Genomic DNA, 12,972 nt, shown 5'->3' on the forward strand with positions numbered 1-12,972 from the left:
CAAAAAAGGCCACAGCTGTGATTTTTTTTTTTTTTTATGCAATTCATAGGGCATAAGAGGAAGAGGAAAGAGCAGTGGCCTTCAGCTATCGAGTTCCTTAAAACAGAGAAGTCATAAGTTAGTGGAAAGCAGTTAGTTGTAACTGATGTCAGTCACTTGTGCAGAGCTGAAGTGCTTTCTGGCAGGTCCACAACCAGGTGCTTCCAGCGCAGGACCCAGCTCCTCGCTGTAATTCAGAGCAGTGCCGTGGATCATGAGGCTGTAACAGATTGTCTTCCAGCCTTTGATCTCCCACAGCGAGGACAAGCTGAGGTTGCATGCGTGCATGTGAAGTCACTCTCCTTTCACACGGTTCTGTGGTCACAGATGGGATTATCTTACGTTTCCTCAGGCATGGGGTTCGGACTCCTTGTCTCTGCTTACAGCTCTTCTGTTCCCCATGGAGGGAATGGATACTCATTTTGTAAACAAAAGGAGGAAAATCAGGGGAAATGTGTTCCAATTCAGAAGCAGAGAAAGTATTAGAATGAAAGCATTGTGCTCTCTGCTTCTGAAGAGTTCCTTGCACAGCCAAGCAGAAATTTTCAGCCTCCAGGTTCAATCTGTGTGTGTTTAAAAAAAAAAAAAAAAAAAAAAAAAAAGGAAAGCAGAGAATGGCCAGTTTCTGAAAAGGTACCTGGCAACATGATTGAGGCTGGAGGAACTGAGGGACTGGAACGAGCCCATGTCACTGCAAGGCAGGGTATGCAGGAATGTCTTGGAAAGGTGACTGGAAAGGAATAAGTGTGATAATTTCCCATAACTCAGTGTCACCTGCACAGATGATTGCCAGCACAGAGCAGGGCGTGCAGCCTGCCAGCACCTCCCGGCAGGTTCAGATATGCTGCAAGAGCCACGTCCTGCCCATGCAGGAGGAGGAGCGCGGTACCTGAAGTTGGTGGCAGGATAGGAGGACTCTGTTAAATCTGCCTGACATGCCCAGCTATAAGCAACCCAAGTCAGAGCTGTGTAGCCTGGCAAGGTATACAAATTTTTAAACCTGTTCAGTTGAGAAATCATGATGTCTCCAAGGTTTGAGGATGGATGAAGGAAAGGGACCGGCCTGATGACAGCTGTGTGTGCTTCCGGGCATCGCTCAGGAAGGCACGCAAATTTGGCCTGTTTAAAATCTGGGGGAAGCATGCAGCAGGGACTGGGGAGTGAACACCCAAACTTTTGCCCACATACCATGGAGTCTGATGTCCTTTTAAAGCCAGCGCTTGGGGAGGTGGTTCAGTGTGTGTAGGTGTGTGTGAGCGTGTTTTCCTCTCACCTGCCCTGCGTTGTGTGCTTGTTACGCTTCCCAGCCTTCTAATATTGCTGAGCTTTCTGCATTAACAATGTGTCTAACGGGACTTGCGGACTGACAGTGTGCTGCTGTCGTCGCACCTCGCTGCCCCCTCGCCTGTCAGACGTGCCTGTTGTGTGAAACCAACCAAATGTTTTCTTTCTCCCTCCCCTTTTTCCAGAGTTTTTTGCTGAACTCAGCACAGTGACGTGCGCTCTGGCACTGAACAGTAGCATGACCGAACTGGTACACTACACTAGACAGGGTTTACAGTGGCTGAGACTGGAAACAAATACGCCTTAACTGGTGCTCAAGGTGGTTAAGTACCTTGAACTTTTTTGCACTTTTGAAGCCTCAGAAACAGTCTGACTTGTTGAATCGTTGGATACAAAGCACCTGCAAGGGAAAATAAATCGAGGTGGAAGGGATCTGGTTACACTGGAAAAACTTTGAACTGTGTTTTTAGGGTAGCGCTTTGCTGCCTTGAAAAAGAAGAGATGGAGGAAAGCCTCAGCATTGATGGCACCTTCCTTTAAAACGACGAAGTGCAATGAATTGTCTGAATGGCTCAATGTATTGATGGTCTATAAACATTTCTATTACGAATAACCAGCAGGACAATAATCACACATGAAGAAGTGCCGACAAGAAGGAAATCTGCCTCCAGAGGCTATTATGCAACATCCCACAGTCTGCAACAGTTGTGTGCCCAGAAGACGTGTCAGAGAAGTGTTTTTGCAAGCACGGATGCAATCTTTGGTGTCTTTGTTCCTCAGATGGCAAGTAGCAACCTCATCAGCACCGAACAGCATTATGTTACAATAAAAACAGCAAAGTGGTCTGCCTTGCCTGCTTTCCAACCTCACCCTCTTGCATTTGTCAGCCAGCTGCTGTTCTGAGAATCAGGGGAAGCCACTGCCATCAGTGCTGCAAGTTCACTTTTTAAGTCATCACTGCTTTGGTCCTCCTCCTTGCCATGCACTCATGCACACACATGCCCTTAGCACTCGAACTATGTTACTTAGGGTCTTGCTCGGTTTAAGGCTTGTAAGCCAAACAGTTGGGGTGGCAAAATGATCAGGTGTGGTTGGAAACAGCTCTGCCTCTCTTCTGTGGTGGAGGGACGTCACTCACACTGAGGACTCCTTGTTCGGTTGTTTTTTGTCGTTTTGATGGGTGGGATCACTGTCCAGCTGTACTGGGTCACTGTGATTGCTTGGACATTGTTCTGAGTCTGAGAGCTTACGTGGGGAGTAATCGCTTCTGTTTAAGGAGGGACTAAGTGGCTGAATGTGGAACACAAGACAAATTTTGCGTTTGGATATTTGCCTGCAACCGTTGCTGGTCTTGGTGAATATCGAAGAGCAGGATTTGGTACCAAAGTGGGTCATCCTTCATGTGGGAGATAACTCCTGTGCTCTTTCTCAACCAAACTACAGGATGGGCCCAGCAACTTAGAAATCTGTCAAGGGAACACGAAAGGGAATAATTAGCTGTTTGCAAGCATTTTTTCCTTGTCAGGAGCTGCATTTTTGAAATTGCGATTTTGCAGGTGGCAGTAGCAGTGAAGGCAGCATCCGCGGCATTCGGGTATTCAGTAAGATGACACCCTTCTCTACCCAAAGATTTCCTGTTGTGTGACAGCAGAGTCCTGCCATCCTCGTATCTAATAGTGTGCCTTAGCCCTCTGGTCCCCTCTCACATCCCTCGCCCTATTTCTGACAGACCCATGGGAGTGACAAAGAGAAGGATGGTATCCTAAAATAATTGTGCTACAGGAAAGAATTAGCTCCCTTTTCCACATAATTTCAGGATGGAGGAACGGGTCTGCACACATGCAGCGGTACCCCCTTTGTAAAATACCTGCTTGTGGTTTTGAGGCTCACAAAAATGGACAGTAAATAAATATCCGCAAAAGGTTTGCATTTCCAAAAGTAGTTTCTGTAGAAATGGCCCCTGCCACGGGGAAGCCTGGAGTCATCTTGCCTCTGGGAGGAGCTGGCAGGAGCTTGCTGTGGCTCTGCCCTAGTACGGAGCACAAGGGAGCTCTCCTCTCGCCTCCCCTGGCAGCGCAGGACCACCGGGATCCTGGCTGGATCTTCCCGCACCTTCAAGGGACTGTCCTTTTATGTTCACTTTATTAAAAGCCTTAGTGCATTTCAGGGATAAGCTGTCCTAACCAGTGGAAGGAAGGTCCATGTCCCCCCCTCCCCGTTTTACCTATCAAACTTCACTTGCGTTCCTCCTCCTTGGAGGAGCAACTGCTCTGAGTAAGCCAGGGACAGAGAGAGGCTCAGCGTTAACTGTTTTGTTCTCAGGAAGCGCGGGGATGGCCAGCTGGCCTGAAGGCTTGACGTGCACTTTGGAGCTCGATTCCAGACTAGCGGGTCGATGCCTTCTTCTGACTTTGTCTTCAAACAAAGCTATTTTTAGGATCACCAGCTAAGGAGGAGGAAGGAAGGAAGAAAGCTTTATTGAACCTGAAAACCGCTGTGGGAGTCTGCAAGAACCATAGCAGAGTGTTAGGGGTAAGCGTAAGGTGAAGCAGGGACACGGGTCCCCCCAGTACTTTCCTTTCGCATACACCCATCTCCCTCCCTGCTGCCAGGCCAGGTTCCCGTTGGAGAGCCGCTTGCTCACAGCTTGCGTGCCCCGGGGGGGACTGCCTGTTGCAACCCTCGAGTCAGGGTGTGCAGCTGCCCCCGTCCTGCGTCCAGCTCGGTGCAGCCCGCAGGTGCACCAGGTCCTGTCCTCGCCTGCCCTTTGGGCACTTTGCTGCCCAGATAGTGATAATCTGTTGCCCTGCTCCTAGGAAAGCCCATGCAAGGGCGTCGGGCAAGCAAAGTCAGTAAGAAGACACGCAGTGAAGGCAGATGAACTACTGGCATTTGCTTCTTCACAGCTGGGAAAAAGCAGCACGTGCTCTGCTACCATGCGGAGGCGGTCATGCAAGGGCTGCTCCCGCTCGCAGGGCAAACTTCCTTAGGCTTCAGAGGAAACGAGATCACGGGCAGTTTGTGTCACAGGCATGTGGGGGGCTCTTTGGGGGCTCTCATTTCAAAAGCGATCTGTGGAAGCATCAGTACCAAGCTACATAGCAGGAAGCTGTTTTGTTTCAGGTCATGGAGAAGACTGTTTAAATAATAGGTAATTTTTAAAAAGCCATCATATTTCAACCTTGAGCCAGGTCAGAGGCCTGCAAAGGGTTAGGAAAGATGCTCATCGTTTTCACTTGGGCCTGTTCAGGCCTTTAAAAAAAACAAAAAAACAAAAAATAAACAAAAAAACCCAAACCAAAACATAGCAGTGGAGGAAATAGCATTTGCCATTAGGAAACAAAACCATGAATCCAAGGAAGAACAGAGGTGATGGTTGAGTCCCAGAAGGAGAGGCGGCAGCTATGGTGGCAAAGCATCATTTCCATGCAATATTTATTTAGAAAAAATAATACATGTGTTGAAATTGTCAAATGTTCTATTTTTAAGATGCCATTTATTTAATAGTTGAAAACCCCACTTAAATGGAGATAGAGATCTCTTCTGTAACTGAAAGTCGAAGTCTGACTGCAATGTCCTTGTTTTTGGTTTTGTCCTCTCCCCTCCCTCGTGATTCCCATTATAAATCTGTACATCTTAAACTTATTTTGGGGATGTATGTCCCTCTTGTAAATAACTCTTTCTGCCCTGTGTGTGATGGAGTTTCCGAGATGATTGATTCATTCATATGGGGAAATAAACAATAAATGAAGTAGCCTATTTGTTATGAGTTGTTGCAAGAGTCCTCGTGTTCTCAGCTTCTTGTAGAGAAATTGTAATTTGCCTTTTCTCTCTGAATGGTCTTAGTGTTTCCCTTCTGAATGAGGTTTAAGTATGAATTTCTGTACCAGAAGTCTCTGTTTCAATTGCTCCCCTGTTTATCGCCCCTTGCCCTTTCCTTTAGGAACAAGAATGGGTGCAAATCTAGATGCTCAGAGTGGCAGGAGGGTCACAACTCAAGACATCTGCCTCCTATCCTCCCGAAACGGGTTCAGGGAAGACTGTGCTGGGGTCAGCTGCTGATGGCCAGCAGAGCCTGGCTCTGAGCGCTCGCTGACAGGAAAATCCCGCGGGTTGGTTTCATGCAGTTGAACAAGTTCAATAAGAAAGCAAGGAGACAAGGTGCAGAAATGGTGGTTGAAGCATACTGCTCCGCGTTTGCCACAAAGGTGTTGCAGTGCTCGGTGCTGGAAGGAGGGTCTGCTCAGGCCTGGTTCATGGATACGTTTCTGAAGTGCTGTGAGGCGGATTTCTCTCAGGGAATCCCTCAGGATTTCATGCCCCGTGGTAGCTCTGCTCCTTGTTGGTTGTGCAAGGTGATCTCTTTGCAATGACCTTACACTTCTTGTTTGGGGCTTTTCCCACTTTTTGTTTTATGTCGGGCAATGTAACTGTTCCTTGGAAAAATGATTTTTTGCATCTCTGTGCACTATTGTGATATAATTTGTGTGTATAATTCAGGTCCTTTCTGCAACAGGCATTGCACCTAAGATGTTTGCTAATAATGGATGTGGTTTTCTAATGTAGTATGTAAATTGTAGAGGATACTGAAACCTGTTTTAACACCTACTAGATATATTGCTGTTACAGATGGTGTATATAGAAATGTACACTTTTTTTGGTGTCAAGGCACTTTTTCACTGCATGCTTGAAATCCCAGTGGCAAAATCGGTATTGAAGTAAGAATAAAAGGAAAAAATATCTAATTAGTAAAAAAAAGTGAGATGTGAAACATCCCCAGATGAGCATCTGGTGGGATTTTTAGCTACAGACTAGACAGGAGGAGCTTGGTGGTGCGTTTGTTCAGGCGAGGTGGGACTGGGACTCAGTTCACTGCCATCAATTAGTGTTTCAAGTGGCATGAAACCAGGTTGGCCCCAGGCTGGTTGCAAGATGCATGGAGGGTAAGAAAAGAGCATGGGAAGACAGCTTGTGGTTGTGGCCATACAAATGTGGATTAAGCATCTGTGAATTTTGTTCTGGTTTCGGTGGGGTGTGAGGGGTAGTTGGACACAAGCAGTCCTGTCTGCTGGCTGGGGTGGAGCTGCTTTTCCTGGGTCACTCGTGTCCTCTGTCCCACCATTTTCTTCCCCCTCACACCTTGAAAGGTACGTTTCCCACACTCTTTGCTTGGGGCAAAAGCAAGGAGGGTTAGTTTTGGAGGTGGGATGGAGATGGGGAGCGGAAGGAGGTGTGACATGCCAGCAGGGAGGTCATCCAAAAGCCAGGGAGGGAGAAGGGGGAGCAGGAGGCTGTGGGGCTGCAGCAGGCGTCGACTGCCCCACTCAGCTTTCTGCCTGGGGCAATGGCCCCCTGGGCTAAAATGGCCAAAAATATTTTGGGGTTGTTTTCCAATAGTATTTTGTTGTTGTTGTTTATTTATTGAGCCTTTATTGACCAAACCTAATTTTGCAACTGTGTTTAATTTATTTTGAGATTTGTAATACATTATAGATTAGCTTGCTTTCTCTCTTTGGCTTTGCTTACCCTTTTCAAAGACAAATGTTATTTTTGGCAAAACAGCTGCGTTAAAGTTGATTGCAGTTTCTCAGCCCTATGCTGCTCTCCAAACACTAAAACAGCCTGTTGGCAGCTTGTGCTTTCTTTATATTAATTGCACTTTTAGTAACCCCTGTCACTACCCGAAACCAACAGTGTTCCTGGGCCATCATCAGCATTTGTGAATGTGGTTCCGTAAACTTTGTGTTCCTGAAACGAGGGCTTTTGCATGTTACAACGGCAGCGTGCGATCACTGCTGTTTTGCGATGCGTTTTGTCAAGGGAGGTACAGGGTTCCTGGAATTCCTGCTGGGTTTTTCTCCTTTCCTACCCAGTATCGCTGAGGTTAAGGTTTTCTTTGGGTCCAGCGTTTCATATCGTAGCAATACGGCAATGTTGTCCACTTCTGTTGAGCCAGCAAAACTGCATCCCAACCAATAGCTTTTTTCTGTTCTCTTTCAACATTTGAAGGCATGTATCAGCCCGTATGTGGTCTGTGGCAGCTGAAAGGTATTTCTGAAAGTTGCTCCAACCTGTGCAACTTTTTGCTTGTTACACGAGGTGCAGCAGGCTCTGAACTTGCTCATGAGCTCTCCTCACTGTTGAGAGAAGAGCTAATTAGGATTCGGGCTCAGGCTTTTGCTTTGTCCTGTTTTTCCGGAGGGCCCTGGGAAACGAGGTTGAGCAATCTGCAAAGCAGGGCAGGAGCTGAAGGTTTCATGGGTGGTACTTTCTTTGTGACGTGAATGTGTACAGTAGCATCACGGGTGCTGGCAGGGCTCGTGTCATCAGGTCTCCGGGCAGCACATGAATTGTGGCATGCTGGTCAAACCGCTGCCCATCTGCTCAGCTGTCAGCCACCCTGTCCTTGCATTTCTGGGTCATTTCTGTGGGATTTCTATTTCAACTGTTATCATACAGGGTTGGATTTTTTCTTTTTTTCACCCCGCTTTACTCATCATCTTGGAGCATAAATAAAATCTGCAATTCTCAGTGAAAACATCCTTAAAAAGTAACTACCAGGTTTCCTGAACATGGAACATTGGTCTTAAATCTGTTAAATGGACCTCGTCCCGTGGGGAGTGACGCGCCAGTCCTCCCTCTCACAGCAGCTCTTCATGTGCTGGGACACAGCAGTGGCCTGGGTGCAGGAGAGGCGCGATGTCTTAGAGCCCAATGGAGAAATGAGGATGCCAAATCTCCTGTGAAATGGAGTCTCCAGTGGGAAAAGATGCACAAATAAGTGAGGAGACTGATGTGTTTGACTTCAGGACTGAATCCGCACTCTGAGGCTTCTGTGAATTAGCAGTAGCTGCCTTTTACAGTCCTTGAAAAAGACAAAAATCAGATCTGTGATACAGCTTAAAAAAAAAAAAGTAAAAAAAAAATCTCTCCAAAGAAATTGTCACAGATCTTTTGTTTGTTTGTCTTCTGTGCTGAGGATGAATTGCTGCGTGTGTGCGTATATATATATAAAATTAAAATACGAATTTTGACTTGCTTGTCTTCAAGTTCTTCAGATGAAAGAGACGTTGGTCAAAATTGTAAAGATGAAATGAAGAACAAGCTGCCTGGGGAGGGGGAATGTCTTGTTTTGCTGATCTGAAGCTGCGATGTCTCACCCTCCCCGGTGCTCTGCTCACACACAGTTGCACAAGCACAGCCCCTGGGTGCAGCTTTGCTCAGAGGTGAGGGTTGACATGGCCGTGCAATGTGTGATTGTACCGTGCATCTTCCTTGGTGTGTGGTTGAATTTCTTGCAATATTCAACAGCACGAACTTGCCACTGTCTTCACCTCATTGCCACCTTTTGAAGGAAGATATCAAAATGGTGTGTTTCGAGTTTTTTAACCTTGAAGTTTGAAATTCAGGTGTCCATCCTGATGAGACTGCGATGCTGGGATTCATTTGTAAGTACTACTTCGGCAAAATATTCAAGCATGTTCCCAAATCCCATTTATTTTGCCTGAGACTGGGGCATGTTTTACTGGGCCAAGTGTCCTCGGGAGCTCTGGATACCTGGTACGTATGTATTTTCCTTTTTTCCTCCTAATGACTGCATGCACAGTAGTCCGATGGTGCCTCTGGCTTTTGGTTGATAACATGAAAAAGAAGACAGAATTAGTCTTCTCTTTTACCGGTTCGTTTTGTCTGACAGCTTTGACCTTCTTTCAGTGAGGAAGGCTTTAATTAAAGGCGGTAACTAACCTGCTGCTGAAAACCAGTCACAGTGGGTGTGAATCGGCACCACACACATGCAGAGGGATGAATCTCAGCCTGACCCCAAGGGGCTGGAGAAAGCAGCGCCCCGCTAATGACTTCAGCAGGGCTGTGCTGTGTGTTTCTGTGGCCGTGGGCTTTACAGAGCCAGGGCAAGTGTATGCCCACATCAGCTTTCCTTTTTTCCCCTCTGGCAGGCTCCGGTGGAGGGAGTGTTGGCATGCCTTAGAGCAGCGTTGGTGCCAAGGTGAAACGGGCTTGGTCTGAAAGTCAAAGTGCATGTGCGTACAGGTGTTGCAAGCAGGAAAAGAGAGTGTGTGGAGCAGAGGGGCTGGCCCTCGGGAGAGCATGGAGTTGTAGATCTTTGGTGGTAATTAGGTAAGATGGGTTGTGGTTAGCTGACCTAGGGGTGCTCCAGCAACCCATGGTCAGGGGGGAGTGGTAAAAAGCAAGGAAACCAGCTGGGGGGAAGCAGAGCCAGGTGTGGGGGTGTGGGAAAGGAAGAGGTGAGAGAGAGAGGCATGGTGGTCTCTCGGAGGTAAAAGGAAGACCTGGAGAACCAAACGGCAGTCCACTGAGGATGGGAAGAAAGAAGGGCTGTTTGGCTCTGCTCTTCCATTCCTGTCCTTTCTGTCCTGCGTTGATCAAGATTTTGGCTGGAGAGCTGGCAGCCGCTTGTACAAAAGAAAAGTGAGAAGGGGACAAGAAGGTTGCCATGTGGTGTAATGTGCGATGACAACATGACATCTAAATGCGATCATATTGGCAGCTGTAATGTGCTGATTGTCTCATCTGGCAGCCGTTCAGTTGGAGATCTGACTCGGACTGTGTCAGGACAGTGCATGGATTTGCAATTACTTTCTCCCAGGGGCCCATGCTGAGTTAGGTGTGCTAACTTGCACTGTCCGATTTTTTTTTTTTCTTTCTTGGAAAATGTGTGTAGGGGAAGATAATTTGCTTATGATTCTTAGCCCAAGTTAAGTCTTACCCATCAAGCAAATGAAGACAGAAAAATGTTTCTTGTTGGCTGTGTAACCAGAGCCAAGCCTCGCTGCCACTCCCAGGAACAGCTATGGCTGCATAGTTGCCTGCTTAGAGTGTTTATTTTCAGGACCATTAATTTAATAAGCATCAGAGAAATTCTCCTGTGGGACGCTGCCAGGTAGCAGGGGCACTTCAGAAGCCAGGCAGGCAGCCGTAGCCACGCATGCGTTCCCTTCATCACAGCCCACTGCACGTGTGTTTTATTATCTCTGTCAGGACGCTGGCTGCTGCACTACTTAACGTAGGTTGTGTGTGCGTATTGAAAGATCGAGTCACTGTTTCGGTGGAAAACTTAACAGCAGGTGTGTATTTGTATGGGCTTTTTGCTTGAAGTGATGGAACATGACAACCCCCACAGACCAGACAAGTCAGATGGCAGAAATTACATAGCTGCCTGTTGACTTTTTTTTTTTGGTGCTGGAACAGCTTTAAAGTGAAACTGTCTGGAATCCAAGAAATTGCGTTAAAATGCCACAAAGTGGCAGCAACACCAACCTTGCTGACAGAGCCAGGAAAGAATTACAAATACAAGTTTCATCTCCTGGCTAGGAGTGCTTTATTTGCTGCCAGTTCCAGTCGAGAGAACATGCAAAGGTTTAGAAAACAAATACAGATGTGGTAAAAGCAGCCAGCAAAAAATGTAAGTGGAGCATCTGGAATAAAGTACTTGGGTTTGCAAAACTGTGCACTGCAGCGATGTTGAAAATAGTTTTAAAAGCCGTTTCAGCCTAAATGAAGATAGAAACCCCATGTAACTGTGGGAGTAATCTGGAGTTACAGACTTTCCAGGCATTTGTTCTAATGAAGCTTGAACAGGTTAATTGGCTGAATTTTTATCGCCTGATGACAACTTGTTTGTAAAATGAATCTCAGTGTCATTTAGTGTCGGAGCCCGTGGTCCCATCACACAAGACCATGCTGAGCATCCTGCAGCTGTCTCAACAGACAGAGCAGACGCACAGCAAATGAGGTAAATGCAACTGCTTCTGCTTCTCATTGTGGTTCAGGGCAGTTACGTTGGGCTGGAGTTGTTGGGAAGCTGCGCAATCAGTGTTGCATTCTGAGCACTCAATTTTAACAAACCTTTATTTACTCAGGAGTTTCCCTGAGTCGGCGAGGCCTGCCCCCCATTCCTCAGTGTTTGCCGTTTGTAGATGTTTTTGTCTGTTGACGTGAATTTTCTCATGCAGCTCATTTCTAACTCCTCGAAGAGACGGAATCGCTCCAGAGTCAAAATGTTGTCACAAGTGGAGGTAAGACACAGAACTGAGGTCATGCAGTCGGGACACAGGAAAGCAGCCTGATTTTAGGTAAGTGCACACAAAAGTTCAGAGCAGCAAAGCAATCTCATAAAATTTCCTGGGGCTTTGATAGCCTTATTGCTGCTGGACTGTCTGCATCTCTATTGCTAGCACTTGAATGCAGTGGGATGGAGCATAGAGAAAGAGGCTGTTCAGCCCAAGTGTTGGTTTCAGAATCTGCTGCCAGTCATGCTGGTGGCAATTGTGCTTTTATTTAATTACTTTCCCACTGCTCTAAAAAAAAGAAGTGTCTTACCAGATCACGAGCAAGAGAAATTCCTTGGTTTTGATGAATAAATCGCTTCTGCTGTGTTCAGTCTGCCCTATGCGCATGCATGCTACAAGGGTTAACAACACTGACGCTGGAATAACTGCCCCCAAATCCCACTGCATCTGAAAGAAGATCCTGGAGACAGACACCGGATCCCTCCAGCACCTGGCTGGGATTACTGTTACCTCCTGCTGCCTCCTGCTTCCGTGCAGCAGCCCCAGGCCGTTGGTTGATTGCCTGTAGGTTATGTTGCATAAATACACGGTGTGCACAAAGCCCTCTGCGAGGGCTTGGTTATTTGCAGGGCTGCATCCCCCTCTACAGGCGGACATTTCAGTGAAATCATTTTCTCTCAGCCGGTGTTTAAACAGGAGGAAAGCCTGTAGTCTTTCTGATGGGACTAAGAGTGCATGCATATATTTTGTTTACGTTTTAGAATATGCAGGTAGCATGTGCATCGCCTTCTAAAGTCTTCTGTCCACATCTGAGTATTTTAGCAGGATGTCCAATCCAGTTTTGCTGCAAGCATGGCTCTATTAAGAATGAGATGGCTTTGGGGAAGAGCAATATTAAAAAGTATTTAAAGCTGTGAAAGTATAACCAAATTCTCACAATCGCCTTTGAACGTAAATAATAAGGTATGAATTTAAGATTATTTTGAAAGAACGTATTTTACAAATTGAAATAAACACTAATACATGCAAGATCCTTGCATCATCATGGTGTTATGGCATATCCTGAAAAAAATACAATCAGAGATTACTATTTTAATGTAGCCATCAGAAATCTAACCTAAAGGGAAGTCTTTGTCTTTGTATGGATCTTCCATACATAAAAGCGCTCAGACTAGAATTTCCTGAATTTCCACATGGCTGTGGGTGGCACAGCAGGTGATGCGCTGCCCTTGGCAGTGGTATGGTTTGGGAGGAATTGGGAAGCCACAGTCCAAGCCCTGAGGTGAGGAGCAGCGTCGTGCACGAGGGCTGCTGTGGTGCAGCAGGAGAGCCGAGATGGGGAGGTGGTGTGTCCCAGAAACTGGGGCGGCAGCAGGGTGGACAGGCAGTAGGGTGACTCGTAAGCACTGGCTGCACACATGCGACTGGAGATACATGGCCAAGGGGGTTGGTCAAGGGTGGTCCCAAGTCTGGTCTTGCTCCTCCTGGAAGCCCATGACATGGTTAAAATCAGCAGGCTGGAAACTTTGATGTGACTAACTGTGACTACACTTGATTCTTCCAAAATTATTTTTTCTTTGTGTTTAAAGGATGTACTAAT

General features: G+C 46.8%; 1 protein-coding gene across 2 annotated transcripts in view; it reads left to right on the forward strand.

Annotated features, from left to right (window-relative positions):
* The window catches only part of AFF1 (ALF transcription elongation factor 1), a 120,430-nt gene extending 115,346 nt beyond the window's left edge, over nt 1-5,084 (forward strand). For both annotated transcript variants that reach the window (XM_050895324.1, XM_050895325.1), the window contains one exon: nt 1,509-5,084. In XM_050895324.1, coding sequence (XP_050751281.1) covers nt 1,509-1,630 — 122 coding nt within the window. In that variant the 3' untranslated portion in view covers nt 1,631-5,084. The remainder of the gene's footprint in view (nt 1-1,508) is intronic.
* Nucleotides 5,085-12,972: the final 7,888 nt, after the last annotated feature.

This window comes from Gymnogyps californianus, chromosome 4 (genome assembly GCF_018139145.2).
Source record: "Gymnogyps californianus isolate 813 chromosome 4, ASM1813914v2, whole genome shotgun sequence".
Lineage (NCBI taxonomy): Eukaryota > Metazoa > Chordata > Aves > Accipitriformes > Cathartidae > Gymnogyps > Gymnogyps californianus.